We start from the raw sequence: 17,945 nt of genomic DNA, 5'->3' as shown, positions 1-17,945 counted from the left end.
TACACTGAGTGGGGAATGATGGGTTGGCCTCAAGGAACCCGGTAAGACAATGTCGACGAAAACTCACAAAATAGCACGATTTTTGAGACAAAACTAAACTAGGAACACACAGTAACATGTAGGTGAGAAAATATACAGTTAAAACGGGACAGATAACAACCAGAAACTTAACTTTGATAAAGTCAGCAGTGAGCCCTCAGAGGGAGCTGCCGACGCTCCAAACCCAGAACCGGAAGCCTAATTGTAGCATGTATGACAGTCCTATATTGGATTAAAGGGGTGAAATTTTGACATCTGCGAAACCGCTCAACTAACATTGAAACTTGTTATATGTTGTAAACTCCCCACATGGTATAGAGGGTGATAACGATGACATCATCGGTGAAGTGGTATTCCAGCCAAAATTGGTTGAATTGAAATCCTCATCAGAAAAATCTGAAACTTCATCCTGACTAAAATTCACAGACCAGTGTTTGTGTTGGTTTGTTTGTTTGTTGTGCTACTCCTCCTACAGTTCTGAGCTGATCACATCCAGACTTGCTACATTGGATCAGCATGACCCCATTTAGTGTATCGGGGTGTTTTTATCTTTGCCAGTGGGCTTGGGGAGGGGGGGTGAAAATTCTCCATGTAAATGTGTATCATGCAGCGCTGCCTCCAGGTGGGGGAGGGTATCACAATTCTCCACCATTTACAGTATAGTACTGTATTCCTGTCCCTACGTTTTCCAGTGCAGTGAGGTGTTTTGAATTATAAGCAGTAGATATGTTTTTGCTTCATGCACGTAACCCGGGTTATTTGGTTTTGCGTCCACAGAGTTGTCAGTTGCCTAAACACCGCCAAAATAAATGTATGTGTCAGAAGAACGTGTTCATACTTGGAACAAGATTGCCCGTAGGGCAGGTACTCTGCAAGTATACCTAATCTACGACCCAATGTGACTGAAGACTAAATGGTCTGGTGGCCATATTGGATTGAAAATAAAAAACCTTCTCCAGAACCGTTTAACAGATCGATGCGAAACTTTTTACATATGATCGACTCACCATGGAGAACATAATTTGAATTTTTTTTTCATATTTCATTCTCATTGATGCAATTTAGCCTTGATGTGCACAAAGCTGGTCATTAAATATCATAATAATCAATCAATAAAGCTATGGATAATGGCAATGTACGTGACATAACAGGGTGCATGAATGATATGGGTATCTGGGCCATAATTGTTTCTTGTCTTAAACAAGGTTCAGCATGTTCAGTTAACGATGGTATTTTTGATCACAATGAGTGCACAGGACAGACTATGTGCACCATGGAGTGCCGTTCTAGTTTTGGATTTGACCTTTTGACCCCCCTCCATAGGGCGGAGCCAAAAATGACACTGCTGTCGCAGCTTCTTGCCACGTGATGATCACAACATATTTGGTGAATTTCTGCACAACCGTTTAGGAGGAAACAGCATGACAGGTGGTCAGACAGACAGACAGACAGACAGAAAGACAGAGCTGATTACAATATCCCCCATTTTTTAGGGATGGGGATAAAAAGAGTGTAAAAACAACATTTAACTGCAACATTCAAAGACTTATTGGATGAGGAAACAACAAACACTGACAGCACATTCACCTTTTGACAAGGCCCTCTCACAGACATCACAATCACTACACATGGTTTCAATCACCAATCCCAACCGAGCTATCAACTAATCCTGCCAATGTCTATGTACCCCACCTACCCCGATGCTTTCAGTCACTGATCTAATTCTAGCTTAAACCTATCTGTTGTTTCTGCTACCAGGAACTTTCCAGGTAGACCATTCCATGAAATAAATATTCTCCAAGTGAAAGACCCTGACCCGACCATCATTCATGGAGTTGCAGAATAAAATTCCGTATTTACACAGGTATTTACCTTCAGGGACACTTTGTATTCCAGGAATTCCATGGGGAGCATGAACACTTTCATCTTGGAAGACAAAGCTTGGTGGAAAAATAAAACCTTTCGATCCATCCATAGAGACTGTGGTTAAAGGATGTGATCCTGAGAGATGAGAAGAGAACAGAAATGAGCATGGATGACAATGAATCCACTGTTACCAATGATGAACTCACACAAAAGCAGACACACTGCATTCTTTCTGGCTGAAAAAATGAGTCAGAAAATATTTTTATTAAAATATGATTGATGCTCGTGGAAGAATGAGATTTGGGAAAGAAACAAAAAAGTCTGCAGAGTGAGTCAAGCTATTTTTAAAAGATTTAATTTGGTCAGTGTGGTGATCTTGCAAACAATGGGCAGAAAAATCATGCGAAGAAGCAGCAAAGGAAGTTGTGTATGAAACTCTGTTGAAGACAGGGAGTGAAGAAAATGGGAACCTGCTTGTTATCGAAAAACGTGGAGTTGCAGAAGAAAACTCTTCAGGTGGGTAGTGACTTGATTGTGAAGGGGAAGCAGAACCTACAACATCACCAAATTGAGAAACAAGAGCAACTGTTAGGGGAACAAAATAAGAGAAAGAAGCGTTCAAAGAAAAATGATATTAAACTGCTCATTGTGAATAAGTGCAACATGCCAAAAAAAGATAAAATAGAACGGGCACTCATAGAGCGCATACCTTCGCCACCACTACTTTTTTGTTCTTGGTATGAGTGTGGGGAACTGGTTTCATATGAATGGTCTTATGACACAAACCACATATCTATAATGTCATGACCCCCCCCCCGACTTTCGGGGGCTACGGACTAAACAACAATCAACTCACGTCGTTTTGGCGAGTCTTCACTCGCAAGCTCAGTGAATACAACGTTTCAACAAGAGAAGGTAATCTCGTTTGATGCTGGTTTCATGCAAATCGAATGAGAACTGACTGAGTTATGCCGAAAACCGCATATTTTTCAAGGGCGTGACCCCCCCCCCCGACATTTTACTCCAACCGGTGACATGTGTTATGACGTCATTGTGTCACAAGATTGGGCATTAAATTCTGAACATTTTGGTGCTGGGTTCATGTAAAGCGGACAAGAATTGACCGCGTTATGACAAAAACCGCATATTTTTCAAGGTCGTGACCCCCCTGGCCTTTGACCCCTAACCGGTAACAAGAGTATGGGCGTCATTGTGTCATATTGCATATCACAAGATGAGGCGTTGAATTCTGAACATTTTGGCGTTAGTTGCATGCAAATTGAATAACAATTGACCGTGTTATCGTAAAAAGACGATTTTGACCTTTTCGTGACCTTGACCTTGACCTTTGACCCGAACGATCCTAAAATCTAATCGAATGCTTCCTGGCTAATAACCAATCATCCCACCAAATTTCATGCAGTTCGGTTTAATACTTTTTGAGTTATATGAATCACAAGATTACAAATAAATAAATAAATAAATAAATAAATACACGCCGACCAAAACATAACTTTTCACAGAATGCGAAGGTAATTATCCAGACAAGAAAAACATTTCAGGGGAAAAGGAGAAAAGATGAAGGGAAATCTTCCAGTGTCAGAGGTGGCCATTTAATGCCAAACTTACCAAATTCAGGAGTCACCTCAACTGCAGTGAATGGAAGCATTGTCGACACAAGGTTTCCTGCAGTGGCATCCACTCGAGTGGTTACCGTGGCAGGATCAGGAAGAAACTCTGAGTTTGTGAGATCACGTGAGGTGTCAACGACAAATACGGGAGGTGTGGAAAGTTCAGACAAAAGAGGCGAATACTCAGGAATTTTTGTGTGGTTTGTTGTCAGATGAACAGTTGGAATAACTGTGTGGATAGCACTCAAAGGAGGTTCTTGTGTCGATTTTGAAGAAGGTATTTGTGAAAATGTAGCTTCAGCAGACATTGAAGGAAAAGAGACTTCCTTCATTGACAAAGCCATTGAAGAAATCGTGCTTGCAGTTGTTGAGATGTTCATCACCACCGAGGTTGGGGATGGTGTCAAGACGAGTTCTTCAGTGGATGATGAAATGAAAGGAATTTCGGTTAGAGATATTCCAGGAGAAATCCTCCGCCACTTAGAAGACGCTTCAGGTGACAACAAAGACCTGTCTGTGAGAGCAGAAAATGATGTTTCAGAGAAGGTGACCTTTGCCGATGGGGAAGTCTCCAGAGCATCAGTGGCTATTGGTTTTCTGCTGGAAATAACAGTTTGAATCGCTGCTGTGATGGAGGTACTTTCTTCAGGAACTAATGAAATTGGTGGGATTAGAGTTTGTTCAGTTGTCAATTCTATGGAAGGCGTTGAAGTTGTTGTTGTTGCTGGTTTGGTTTTAATGGCGTCCTCTTGGGTTGTTGCCGTAGCAGTGTCAGGAAGCATTTCTGAGGTTCTCAAGGCGTGTGGAGTTTCAGATGCAATTGTGGGAGGTGTTGAAGGTTCAGCTGAAGAAGGGGAATACACAGGGATTTTGCTGTAGTTTGTTGTGAGATGAATAGCTGGAAGTGCTGTGTGGATGGGACTCAAAGTGGGTTCCTGTGTCGATCTTGCAGTGGACGTTTCAGAAAATATAGCTTCAGCAGACATTGAAGGAGAAGCCACTTCCTCTGTTGACAAGGCTGTTGCAGAAATCGTGGTTGCGGTTGTTGAGATATTGATCACTGAGACTTGAGATGCTGTCAAGCCGAATTCTTCAGTAGATGATGAAACGAGAGGAATTTTGGTTTGAGATATTTCAGGAGAAATCTGAAGCCACTCAGAAGATGCTGCAGGTGACAATGTCCCATCTGTGGGAGCAGGAGATGTTTTGGAAAAGGTGACCTCTGGCGATGGGGAAGTCCCCACAGCATCAGTGGCTGTTGGTTTTCTGCTGGAAATAGCAGTTTCAAGAGCTGCAGTGATGGAGGTTCTTTCCTCAGGAACGAATGAAATTGGTGGGATCAGAGTACGTTCAGTCGTCAATTCTTTGGAAGGCCTTGAAGTTGTTGTTGATGCTGGTTTAGTTTCAATGGCGTCCTCTTGGGTTGTTGCCGTAGCAGTGTCAGGAAGCATTTCTGGGGTTCTCAAGGCGTGTGGAGTTTCAGAAGCATTTGTGGGAGGTGTTGACGGTTCAGCTGAAGAGGGTGAATACACAAGGATTTTGGTGTAGTTTGTTGTGAGATGAATTGCTGGAAGTACTGTGTGGATGGGACTCAAATTGGGTTCCTGTGTCGACCTTGCAGTGGACGTTTCAGAAAATGTCGCTTCCGCAGATATTGAAGGAGAAGCCACTTCCTCTGTTGACAAGGCTGTTGCAGAAATCGTGGTTGCGGTTGTTGAGATATTGATCACTGAAACTTGGGATGCTGTCAAACCGAGTTCTTCAGTGGATGAGGAAACGACAGGAATTTTGGTTTGAGATATTTCAGGAGAAATCCGAAGCCACTCAGAAGATGCTTCAGGTGACAATGTCCCATCTGTGGGAGCAAAAAATGATGTTTCGGAGAAGGTGACCTTTGCCGATGGGGAAGACTCCAGAACATAAGTGGCTGTTGGTTTTCTGCTGGAAATCACAGTTTCAATCACTGCAGTGATGGAGGTTCTTTCCTCAGGAACAAATGAAATTGGTGGGATCAGAGTTCGTTCAGTCGTCAATTCTATGGAAGGCCTTGAAGTTGTTGTTGATGCTGGTTTACTTTCAATGGCGTCCTCTTGGGTTGTTGTCATAGCAGTGTCAGGAAGCATTTCTGAGGTTCTCAAGGCATGTGGAGATTCAGATGCAATAGTGGGAGATATTTCAGGAGAAATCCGAAGCCACTCAGAAGATGCTTCAGGTGACAACGTCCCATCTGTGGGAGCAAAAAATGATGTTTCGGAGAAGGTGACCTTTGCCGATGGGGAAGACTCCAGAACATCAGTGGATGTTGGTTTTCTGCTGGAAATCGCAGTTTCAATCGCTGCAGTGATGGATGTTCTTTCCTCAGGAACTAATGAAATTGGTGGGATCAGAGTTTGATCAGTCGTCAATTCTCTGGAAGGCGTTGAAGTTGTTGTTGTTGCTGGTTTGGTTTTAATGGCGTCCTCTTGGGTTGTTGCCGTTGCAGTGTCAGGAAGCATTTCTGAGGTTCTCAAGGCGTGTGGAGTTTCAGATGCAATTGTGGGAGGTGTTGAAGGTTCAGCTGAAGAAGGTGAATACACAGGGATTTTGGTGTAGTTTGTTGTGAGATGAATTGCTGGAAGTGCTGTGTGGATGGGACTCAAAGTGGGTTCCTGTGTCGATCTTGCAGTGGACGTTTCAGAAAATATAGCTTCAGCAGACATTGAAGGAGAAGCCACTTCCTCTGTTGACAAGGTTGTTGCAGAAATCGTGGTTGCGGTTGTTGAGATATTGATCACTGAGACTTGGGATGCTGTCAAACCGAGTTCTTCAGTGGATGATGAAACGAGAGGAATTTTGGTTTGAGATATTTCAGGAGAAATCCGAAGCCACTCAGAAGATGCTGCAGGTGACAATGTCCCATCTGTGGGAGCAGGAGATGTTTCGGAAAAGGTGACCTCTGGCGATGGGGAAGTCCCCACAGCATCAGTGGCTGTTGGGTTTCTGCTGGAAATAGCAGTTTCAAGAGCTGCAGTGATGGAGGTTCTTTCCTCAGGAACGAATGAAATTGGTGGGATCAGAGTACGTTCAGTCGTCAATTCTTTGGAAGGCCTTGAAGTTGTTGTTGATGCTGGTTTAGTTTCAATGGCGTCCTCTTGGGTTGTTGCCGTAGCAGTGTCAGGAAGCATTTCTGAGGTTCTCAAGGCGTGTGGAGTTTCAGAAGCATTTGTGCGAGGTGTTGAAGGTTCAGCTGAAGAGGGTGAATACACAGGGATTTTGGTGTAGTTTGTTGTGAGATGAATTGCTGGAAGTACTGTGTGGATGGGACTCAAAGTGGGTTGCTCTGTATATTTTGCAGTGGACCTTTCAGAAAATGTAGTTTCAGCAGATGTTGAAGGAGAAGCGATCTCCTCTGTTGACAAGGCTATTGCAGAAATCGTGGTTGCGGTTGTTGAGATATTGATCACTGAGATTGAGGATGCTGTCAAGTGGAGTTCTTCAGTGGATGATGAAAGGAAAGGAATTTCTGTTCGAGATATTTCAGCAGAAATCCGAAGCCACTCAGAAGACGCTTCCGGTGACAACGTCCCATCTGTGGGAGCAGGAGATGTTTCGGAAAAGGAGACCTTTGCTGATGGGGAAGACTCCGGAACATAAGTGGCTGTTGGTTTTCTGCTGGAAATCGCAGTTTCAATCACTTCAGTGATGGAGGTTCTTTCCTCAGGAACTAATGAAATTGGTGGGATCAGAGTTCGATCAGTCATCAATTCTTTGGAAGGCGTTGAAGTTGTTGTTGATGCTGGTTTGGTTTCAATGTCGTCCTCTTGGGTTGTTGCCATAGTAGTGTCAGGAAGCATTTCTGAGGTTCTCAAGGCGTGTGGAGTTTCAGATGTAATTGTGGGTGGTGTTGAAGGTTCAGCTGAAGAAGGTGAATACTCAGGGATTTTGGTGTCGTTTGTTGTGAGATGAACTGCTGGAAGTGCTGTGTGGATGGGAGTCAAAGTGAGTTCCTCTGTATATATTGCAGTGGACCTTTCAGAAAATGTAGTTTCAGCAGATGTTGAAGGTGAAGCGACTTCCTCTGTTGACAAGGCGATTACAGAAATCGTGGTTGCGGTTGTTGAGATATTGATCACTGAGATTGAGGATGCTTTCAAGTGGAGTTCTTCAGTGGATGATGAAAGGAAAGGAATTTCTGTTCGAGATATTTCAGCAGAAATCCGAAGCCACTCAGAAGACGCTTCCGGTGACAATGTCCCATCTGTGGGAGCAGGAGATGTTTCGGAAAAGGAGACCTTTGCCGATGGGGAAGACTCCGGAACATAAGTGGCTGTTGGTTTTCTGCTGGAAATCGCAGTTTCAATCACTTCAGTGATGGAGGTTCTTTCCTCAGGAACTAATGAAATTGGTGGGATCAGAGTTCGATCAGTCATCAATTCTTTGGAAGGCGTTGAAGTTGTTGTTGATGCTGGTTTGGTTTCAATGTCGTCCTCTTGGGTTGTTGCCATAGTAGTGTCAGGAAGCATTTCTGAGGTTCTCAAGGCGTGTGGAGTTTCAGATGTAATTGTGGGTGGTGTTGAAGGTTCAGCTGAAGAAGGTGAATACTCAGGGATTTTGGTGTCGTTTGTTGTGAGATGAACTGCTGGAAGTGCTGTGTGGATGGGAGTCAAAGTGAGTTCCTCTGTATATATTGCAGTGGACCTTTCAGAAAATGTAGTTTCAGCAGATGTTGAAGGTGAAGCGACTTCCTCTGGTGACAAGGCGATTGCAGAAATCGTGGTTGCGGTTGTTGAGATATTGATCACTGAGATTGAGGATGCTTTCAAGTGGAGTTCTTCAGTGGATGATGAAAGGAAAGGAATTTCTGTTCGAGATATTTCAGCAGAAATCCGAAGCCACTCAGAAGACGCTTCCGGTGACAACGTCCCATCTGTGGGAGCAAAAAATGATGTTTCGGAGAAGGTGACCTTTGCCGATGGGGAAGACTCCGGAACATCAGTGGCTGTTGGTTTTCTGCTGGAAATCGCAGTTTCAATCGCTGCAGTGATGGGGGTTCTTTCCTCAGGAACTAATGAAATTGGTGGGATCAGAGTTTGATCAGTCGTCAATTCTCTGGAAGGCGTTGAAGTTGTTGTTGTTGCTGGTTTGGTTTTAATGGCGTCCTCTTGGGTTGTTGCCGTAGCAGTGTCAGGTAGCATTTCTGAGGTTCTCCAGCCGTGTGGGGTTTCAGAAGCATTTGTGGGAGGTGTTGAAGGTTCAGCTGAAGAGGTTGAATACACAGGGATTTTGGTGTAGTTTGTTGTGAGATGAATTGCTGGAAGTACTGTGTGGATGGGACTCAAAGTGGGTTCCTGTGTCGATCTTGCAGTGGACGTTTCAGAAAATGTCGCTTCCGCAGATATTGAAGGAGAAGCCACTTCCTCTGTTGACAAGGCTGTTGCAGAAATCGTTGTTGCGGTTGTTGAGATATTTATCACTGAAACTTGGGATGCTGTCAAGCCGAGTTCTTCAGTGGATGATGAAACGAGAGGAATTTTGGTTTGAGATATTTCAGGAGAAATCCGAAGCCACTCAGAAGATGCTGCAGGTGACAATGTCCCATCTGTGCGAGCAGGAGATGTTTCGGAAAAGGTGACCTCTGGCGATGGGGAAGTCCCCACAGCATCAGTGGCTGTTGGTTTTCTCCTGGAAATAGCAGTTTCAAGAGCTGCAGTGATGGAGGTTCTTTCCTCAGGAATGAATGAAATTGGTGGGATCAGAGTACGTTCAGTAGTCAATTCTTTGGAAGGCCTTGAAGTTGTTGTTGATGCTGGTTGAGTTTCAATGGCGTCCTCTTGGGTTGTTGCCGTAGCAGTGTCAGGAAGCATTTCTGAGGTTCTCAAGGCGTGTGGAATTTCAGAAGCATTTGTGGGAGGTGTTGAAGGTTCAGCTGAAGAGGGTGAATACACAGGGATTTTGGTGTAGTTTGTTGTGAGATGAACTGCTGGAAGTGCTGTGTGGATGGGACTCAAAGTGGGTTCCTCTGTATATTTTGCAGTGGACCTTTCAGAAAATGTAGTTTCAGCAGATGTTGAAGGTGAAGCGACTTCCTCTGTTGACAAGGCGATTGCAGAAATCGTGGTTGCGGTTGTTGAGATATTGATCACTGAGATTGAGGATGCTTTCAAGTGGAGTTCTTCAGTGGATGATGAAAGAAAAGGAATTTCTGTTGGAGATATTTCAGGTGAAATCCGAAGCCACTCAGAAGACACTTCCGGTGACAACGTCCCATCTGTGGGAGCAAAAAATGATGTTTCGGAGAAGGTGACCTTTGCCGATGGGGAAGACTCCGGAACATCAGTGGCTGTTGGTTTTCTGCTGGAAATCGCAGTTTCAATCGCTGCAGTGATGGAGGTTCTTTCCTCAGGAACTAATGAAATTGGTGGGATCAGAGTTTGATCAGTCGTCAATTCTCTGGAAGGCGTTGAAGTTGTTGTTGTTGCTGGTTTGGTTTTAATGGCGTCCTCTTGGGTTGTTGCCGTTGCAGTGTCAGGAAGCATTTCTGAGGTTCTCAAGGCGTGTGGAGTTTCAGATGCAATTGTGGGAGGTGTTGAAGGTTCAGCTGAAGAAGGTGAATACACAGGGATTTTGGTGTAGTTTGTTGTGAGATGAATTGCTGAAAGTGCTGTGTGGATGGGACTCAAAGTGGGTTCCTGTGTCGATCTTGCAGTGGACGTTTCAGAAAATATAGCTTCAGCAGACATTGAAGGAGAAGCCACTTCCTCTGTTGACAAGGTTGTTGCAGAAATCGTGGTTGCGGTTGTTGAGATATTGATCACTGAGACTTGGGATGCTGTCAAACCGAGTTCTTCAGTGGATGATGAAACGAGAGGAATTTTGGTTTGAGATATTTCAGGAGAAATCCGAAGCCACTCAGAAGATGCTGCAGGTGACAATGTCCCATCTGTGGGAGCAGGAGATGTTTCGGAAAAGGTGACCTCTGGCGATGGGGAAGTCCCCACAGCATCAGTGGCTGTTGGTTTTCTGCTGGAAATAGCAGTTTCAAGAGCTGCAGTGATGGAGGTTCTTTCCTCAGGAACGAATGAAATTGGTGGGATCAGAGTACGTTCAGTCGTCAATTCTTTGGAAGGCCTTGAAGTTGTTGTTGATGCTGGTTTAGTTTCAATGGCGTCCTCTTGGGTTGTTGCCGTAGCAGTGTCAGGAAGCATTTCTGAGGTTCTCAAGGCGTGTGGAGTTTCAGAAGCATTTGTGCGAGGTGTTGAAGGTTCAGCTGAAGAGGGTGAATACACAGGGATTTTGGTGTAGTTTGTTGTGAGATGAATTGCTGGAAGTACTGTGTGGATGGGATTCAAAGTGGGTTGCTCTGTATATTTTGCAGTGGACCTTTCAGAAAATGAAGTTTCAGCAGATGTTGAAGGAGAAGCGATCTCCTCTGTTGACAAGGCTATTGCAGAAATCGTGGTTGCGGTTGTTGAGATATTGATCAATGAGATTGAGGATGCTGTCAAGTGGAGTTCTTCAGTGGATGATGAAAGGAAAGGAATTTCTGTTCGAGATATTTCAGCAGAAATCCGAAGCCACTCAGAAGACGCTTCCGGTGACAACGTCCCATCTGTGGGAGCAGGAGATGTTTCGGAAAAGGAGACCTTTGCCGATGGGGAAGACTCCGGAACATAAGTGGCTGTTGGTTTTCTGCTGGAAATCGCAGTTTCAATCGCTGCAGTGATGGAGGTTCTTTCCTCAGGAACTAATGAAATTGGTGGGATCAGAGTTCGATCAGTCGTCAATTCTTTGGAAGGCGTTGAAGTTGTTGTTGATGCTGGTTTGGTTTCAATGGCGTCCTCTTGGGTTGTTGCCATAGCAGTGTCAGGAAGCATTTCTGAGGTTCTCAAGGCGTGTGGAGTTTCAGATGCAATTGTGGGTGGTGTTGAAGGTTCAGCTGAAGAAGGTGAATACTCAGGGATTTTGGTGTAGTTTGTTGTGAGATGAACTGCTGGAAGTGCTGTGTGGATGGGACTCAAAGTGAGTTCCTCTGTATATATTGCAGTGGACCTTTCAGAAAATGTAGTTTCAGCAGATGTTGAAGGTGAAGCGCCTTCCTCTGTTGACAAGGCGATTGCAGAAATCGTGGTTGCGGTTGTTGAGATATTGATCACTGAGATTGAGGATGCTTTCAAGTGGAGTTCTTCAGTGGATGATGAAAGGAAAGGAATTTCTGTTGGAGATATTTCAGGTGAAATCCGAAGCCACTCAGAAGACGCTTCCGGTGACAACGTCCCATCTGTGGGAGCAAAAAATGATGTTTCGGAGAAGGTGACCTTTGCCGATGGGGAAGACTCCGGAACATCAGTGGCTGTTGGTTTTCTGCTGGAAATCGCAGTTTCAATCGCTGCAGTGATGGGGGTTCTTTCCTCAGGAACTAATGAAATTGGTGGGATCAGAGTTTGATCAGTCGTCAATTCTCTGGAAGGCGTTGAAGTTGTTGTTGTTGCTGGTTTGGTTTTAATGGCGTCCTCTTGGGTTGTTGCCGTAGCAGTGTCAGGTAGCATTTCTGAGGTTCTCAAGGCGTGTGGTGTTTCAGAAGCATTTGTGGGAGGTGTTGAAGGTTCAGCTGAAGAGGGTGAATACACAGGGATTTTGGTGTAGTTTGTTGTGAGATGAATTGCTGGAAGTACTGTGTGGATGAAACTCAAAGTGGGTTCCTGTGTCGATCTTGCAGTGGACGTTTCAGAAAATATAGCTTCAGCAGACATTGAAGGAGAATCCACTTCCTCTGTTGACAAGGCTGTTGCAGAAATCGTGGTTGCGGTTGTTGAGATATTGATCACTGAGACTTGGGATGCTGTCAAGCCGAGTTCTTCAGTGGATGATGAAACGACAGGAATTTTGGTTTGAGATATTTCAGGAGAAATCCGAACCAACTCAGAAGATGCTGCATGTGACAATTTCCCATCTGTGGGAGCAGGAGATGTTTCGGAAAAGGTGACCTTTGCCGATGGCGAAGACTCCAGGACATCAGTGGCTGTTGGTTTTCTGCTGGAAATCGCAGTTTCAAGAGCTGCAGTGATGGAGGTTCTTTCCTCAGGAACTAATGAAATTGGTGGGATCAGAGTTCGTTCAGTCGTTAATTCTATGGAAGGCCTTGAAGTTGTTGTTGATGCTGGTTTAGTTTCAATGGCGTCCTCTTGGGTTGTTGCCGTAGCAGTGTCAGGAAGCATTTCTGAGGTTCTCAAGGCGTGTGGAGTTTCAGAAGCATTTGTGGGAGGTGTTGAAGGTTCAGCTGAAGAGGGTGAATACACAGGGATTTTGGTGTAGTTTGTTGTGAGATGAATTGCTGGAAGTACTGTGTGGATGGGACTCAATGTGGGTTCCTGTGTCGATCTTGCAGTGGACGTTTCAGAAAATGTCGCTTCCGCAGATATTGAAGGAGAAGCCACTTCCTCTGTTGACAAGGCTGTTGCAGAAATCGTGGTTGCGGTTGTTGAGATATTGATCACTGAAACTTGGGATGCTGTCAAGCCGAGTTCTTCAGTGGATGATGAAACGAGAGGAATTTTGGTTTGAGATATTTCAGGAGAAATCCGAAGCCACTCAGAAGACGCTTCCGGTGACAACGTCCCATCTGTGGGAGCAGGAGATGTTTCGGAAAAGGAGACCTTTGCCGATGGGGAAGACTCCGGAACATAAGTGGCTGTTGGTTTTCTGCTGGAAATGGCAGTTTCAATCGCTGCAGTGATGGAGGTTCTTTCCTCAGGAACTAATGAAATTGGTGGGATCAGAGTTCGATCAGTCGTCAATTCTTTGGAAGGCGTTGAAGTTGTTGTTGATGCTGGTTTGGTTTCAATGGCGTCCTCTTGGGTTGTTGCCATAGCAGTGTCAGGAAGCATTTCTGAGGTTCTCAAGGCGTGTAGAGTTTCAGAAGCATTTGTGGGAGGTGTTGAAGGTTCAGCTGAAGAGGGTGAATACACAGGGATTTTGGTGTAGTTTGTTGTGAGATGAATTGCTGGAAGTACTGTGTGGATGGGACTCAAAGTGGGTTCCTGTGTCGATCTTGCAGTGGACGTTTCAGAAAATATAGCTTCAGCAGACATTGAAGGAGAAGCCACTTCCTCTGTTGACAAGGCTGTTGCAGAAATCGTGGTTGCGGTTGTTGAGATATTGATCACTGAGACTTGGGATGCTGTCAAGCCGAGTTCTTCAGTGGATGATGAAACGAGAGGAATTTTGGTTTGAGATATTTCAGGAGAAATCCGAAGCCACTCAGAAGATGCTGCAGGTGACAACGTCCCATCTGTGGGAGCAGGAGATGTTTCGGAAAAGGTGACCTCTGCCGATGGGGAAGACTCCACAACATCAGTGACTGTTGGTTTTCTGCTGGAAATAGCAGTTTCAAGAGCTGCAGTGATGGAGGTTCTTTCCTCAGGAACTAATGAAATTGGTGGGATCAGAGTACGTTCAGTCGTCAATTCTTTGGAAGGCCTTGAAGTTGTTGTTGATGCTGGTTTAGTTTCAATGGCGTCCTCTTGGGTTGTTGCCGTAGCAGTGTCAGGAAGCATTTCTGAGGTTCTCAAGGCGTGTGGAGTTTCAGAAGCATTTGTGGGAGGTGTTGAAGGTTCAGCTGAAGAGGGTGAATACACAGGGATTTTGGTGTAGTTTGTTGTGAGATGAATTGCTGGAAGTACTGTGTGGATGGGACTCAATGTGGGTTCCTGTGTCGATCTTGCAGTGGACGTTTCAGAAAATGTCGCTTCCGCAGATATTGAAGGAGAAGCCACTTCCTCTGTTGACAAGGCTGTTGCAGAAATCGTGGTTGCGGTTGTTGAGATATTGATCACTGAAACTTGGGATGCTGTCAAGCCGAGTTCTTCAGTGGATGATGAAACGAGAGGAATTTTGGTTTGAGATATTTCAGGAGAAATCCGAAGCCACTCAGAAGATGCTGCAGGTGACAATGTCCCATCTGTGGGAGCAGGAGATGTTTCGGAAAAGGTGACCTCTGGCGACGGGGAAGTCCCCACAGCATCAGTGGCTGTTGGTTTTCTGCTGGAAATCGCAGTATCAAGAGCTGCAGTGATGGAGGTTCTTTCCTCAGGAACTAATGAAATTGGTGGGATTAGAGTTCGATCAGTTCTCAATTCTTTGGAAGGCCTTGAAGTTGTTGTTGATGCTGGTTGAGTTTCAATGGCGTCCTCTTGGGTTGTTGCCGTAGCAGTGTCAGGAAGCATTTCTGAGGTTCTCAAGGCGTGTGGAGTTTCAGATGCAATTGTGGGAGGTGTTGAAGGTTCAGCTGAAGAAGGTGAATACTCAGGGATTTTGGTGTAGTTTGTTGTGAGATGAACTGCTGGAAGTGCTGTGTGGATGGGACTCAAAGTGAGTTCCTCTGTATATATTGCAGTGGACCTTTCAGAAAATGTAGTTTCAGCAGATGTTGAAGGTGAAGCGCCATCCTCTGTTGACAAGGCGATTGCAGAAATCGTGGTTGCGGTTGTTGAGATATTGATCACTGAGATTGAGGATGCTTTCAAGTGGAGTTCTTCAGTGGATGATGAAAGGAAAGGAATTTCTGTTGGAGATATTTCAGGTGAAATCCGAAGCCACTCAGAAGACGCTTCCGGTGACAACGTCCCATCTGTGGGAGCAAAAAATGATGTTTCGGAGAAGGTGACCTTTGCCGATGGGGAAGACTCCGGAACATCAGTGGCTGTTGGTTTTCTGCTGGAAATCGCAGTTTCAATCGCTGCAGTGATGGGGGTTCTTTCCTCAGGAACTAATGAAATTGGTGGGATCAGAGTTTGATCAGTCGTCAATTCTCTGGAAGGCGTTGAAGTTGTTGTTGTTGCTGGTTTGGTTTTAATGGCGTCCTCTTGGGTTGTTGCCGTAGCAGTGTCAGGTAGCATTTCTGAGGTTCTCAAGGCGTGTGGTGTTTCAGAAGCATTTGTGGGAGGTGTTGAAGGTTCAGCTGAAGAGGGTGAATACACAGGGATTTTGGTGTAGTTTGTTGTGAGATGAATTGCTGGAAGTACTGTGTGGATGGGACTCAATGTGGGTTCCTGTGTCGATCTTGCAGTGGACGTTTCAGAAAATATAGCTTCAGCAGACATTGAAGGAGAAGCCACTTCCTCTGTTGACAAGGCTGTTGCAGAAATCGTGGTTGCGGTTGTTGAGATATTGATCACTGAGACTTGGGATGCTGTCAAGCCGAGTTCTTCAGTGGATGATGAAACGACAGGAATTTTGGTTTGAGATATTTCAGGAGAAATCCGAACCAACTCAGAAGATGCTGCAGGTGACAACGTCCCATCTGTAGGAGCAGGAGATGTTTCGGAAAAGGTGACCTCTGGCGATGGGGAAGTCCCCACAGCATCAGTGACTGTTGGTTTTCTGCTGGAAATAGCAGTTTCAAGAGCTGCAGTGATGGAGGTTCTTTCCTCAGGAACGAATGAAATTGGTGGGATCAGAGTACGTTCAGTCGTCAATTCTTTGGAAGGCCTTGAAGTTGTTGTTGATGCTGGTTTAGTTTCAATGGCGTCCTCTTGGGTTGTTGCCGTAGCAGTGTCAGGAAGCATTTCTGAGGTTCTCAAGGCGTGTGGAGTTTCAGAAGCATTTGTGGGAGGTGTTGAAGGTTCAGCTGAAGAGGGTGAATACACAGGGATTTTGGTGTAGTTTGTTGTGAGATGAATTGCTGGAAGTACTGTGTGGATGGGACTCAAAGTGGGTTGCTCTGTATATTTTGCAGTGGACCTTTCAGAAAATGTAGTTTCAGCAGATGTTGAAGGAGAAGCCACTTCCTCTGTTGACAAGGCTGTTGCAGAAATCGTGGTTGCTGTTGTTGAGATATTGATCACTGAGACTTGGGATGCTGTCAAGCCGAGTTCTTCAGTGGATGATGAAACGAGAGGAATTTTGGTTTGAGATATTTCAGGAGAAATCCGAAGCCACTCAGAAGACGCTTCCGGTGACAACGTCCCATCTGTGGGAGCAGGAGATGTTTCGGAAAAGGAGACCTTTGCCGATGGGGAAGACTCCGGAACATAAGTGGCTGTTGGTTTTCTGCTGGACATGGCAGTTTCAATCGCTGCAGTGATGGAGGTTCTTTCCTCAGGAACTAATGAAATTGGTGGGATCAGAGTTCCATCAGTCGTCAATTCTCTGGAAGGCGTTGAAGTTGTTGTTATTGCTGGTTTGGTTTTAATGGCGTCCTCTTGGGTTGTTGCCGTAGCAGTGTCAGGAAGCATTTCTGAGGTTCTCAAGGCGTGTGGAGTTTCAGATGCAATTGTGGGAGGTGTTGAAGGTTCAGCTGAAGAAGGTGAATACTCAGGGATTTTGGTGTAGTTTGTTGTGAGATGAACTGCTGGAAGTGCTGTGTGGATGGGACTCAAAGTGAGTTCCTCTGTATATATTGCAGTGGACCTTTCAGGAAATGTAGTTTCAGCAGATGTTGAAGGTGAAGCGCCTTCCTCTGTTGACAAGGCGATTGCAGAAATCGTGGTTGCGGTTGTTGAGATATTGATCACTGAGATTGAGGATGCTTTCAAGTGGAGTTCTTCAGTGGATGATGAAAGGAAAGGAATTTCTGTTGGAGATATTTCAGGTGAAATCCGAAGCCACTCAGAAGACGCTTCCGGTGACAACGTCCCATCTGTGGGAGCAAAAAATGATGTTTCGGAGAAGGTGACCTTTGCCGATGGGGAAGACTCCGGAACATCAGTGGCTGTTGGTTTTCTGCTGGAAATCGCAGTTTCAATCGCTGCAGTGATGGGGGTTCTTTCCTCAGGAACTAATGAAATTGGTGGGATCAGAGTTTGATCAGTCGTCAATTCTCTGGAAGGCGTTGAAGTTGTTGTTGTTGCTGGTTTGGTTTTAATGGCGTCCTCTTGGGTTGTTGCCGTCGCAGTGTCAGGAAGCATTTCTGAGGTTCTCAAGGCGTGTGGAGTTTCAGAAGCATTTGTGGGAGGTGTTGAAGGTTCAGCTGAAGAGGGTGAATACACAGGGATTTTGGTGTAGTTTGTTGTGAGATGAATTGCTGGAAGTGCTGTGTGGATGGGACTCAAAGTGGGTTCCTGTGTCGATCTTGCAGTGGACGTTTCAGAAAATATAGCTTCAGCAGACATTGAAGGAGAAGCCACTTCCTCTGTTGACAAGGTTGTTGCAGAAATCGTGGTTGCGGTTGTTGAGATATTGATCACTGAGACTTGGGATGCTGTCAAACCGAGTTCTTCAGTGGATGATGAAACGAGAGGAATTTTGGTTTGAGATATTTCAGGAGAAATCCGAAGCCACTCAGAAGATGCTGCAGGTGACAATGTCCCATCTGTGGGAGCAGGAGATGTTTCGGAAAAGGTGACCTTTGCCGATGGGGAAGACTCCGGAACATAAGTGGCTGTTGGTTTTCTGCTGGAAATCGCAGTTTCAATCCCTGCAGTGATGGAGGTT

The 17,945-nt window shown here is 45.1% G+C and overlaps 1 protein-coding gene across 1 annotated transcript in view; it reads right to left on the bottom strand.

Annotated features, from left to right (window-relative positions):
* Nucleotides 1-17,945, bottom strand: part of LOC147016168 (uncharacterized) — a 111,707-nt gene that overhangs the window by 56,128 nt on the left and 37,634 nt on the right. The window contains exons 4-8 of the mRNA XM_085849149.1: nucleotides 17,050-17,721; nucleotides 15,040-16,380; nucleotides 3,535-14,370; nucleotides 2,380-2,457; nucleotides 1,912-2,040 (exon numbers count right to left, since the gene is read on the bottom strand). Coding sequence (XP_085705275.1) covers nucleotides 1,912-2,040; nucleotides 2,380-2,457; nucleotides 3,535-14,370; nucleotides 15,040-16,380; nucleotides 17,050-17,721 — 13,056 coding nt within the window. The remainder of the gene's footprint in view (nucleotides 1-1,911; nucleotides 2,041-2,379; nucleotides 2,458-3,534; nucleotides 14,371-15,039; nucleotides 16,381-17,049; nucleotides 17,722-17,945) is intronic.

Source organism: Eptatretus burgeri, chromosome 12, assembly GCF_056783735.1.
Source record: "Eptatretus burgeri isolate ZD-2024b chromosome 12, Ebu_testis_v1, whole genome shotgun sequence".
NCBI lineage: Eukaryota > Metazoa > Chordata > Myxini > Myxiniformes > Myxinidae > Eptatretus > Eptatretus burgeri.
Note: the sequence above shows the minus strand (reverse complement) of the source record. Positions and strands in the feature narration are given on the sequence as shown.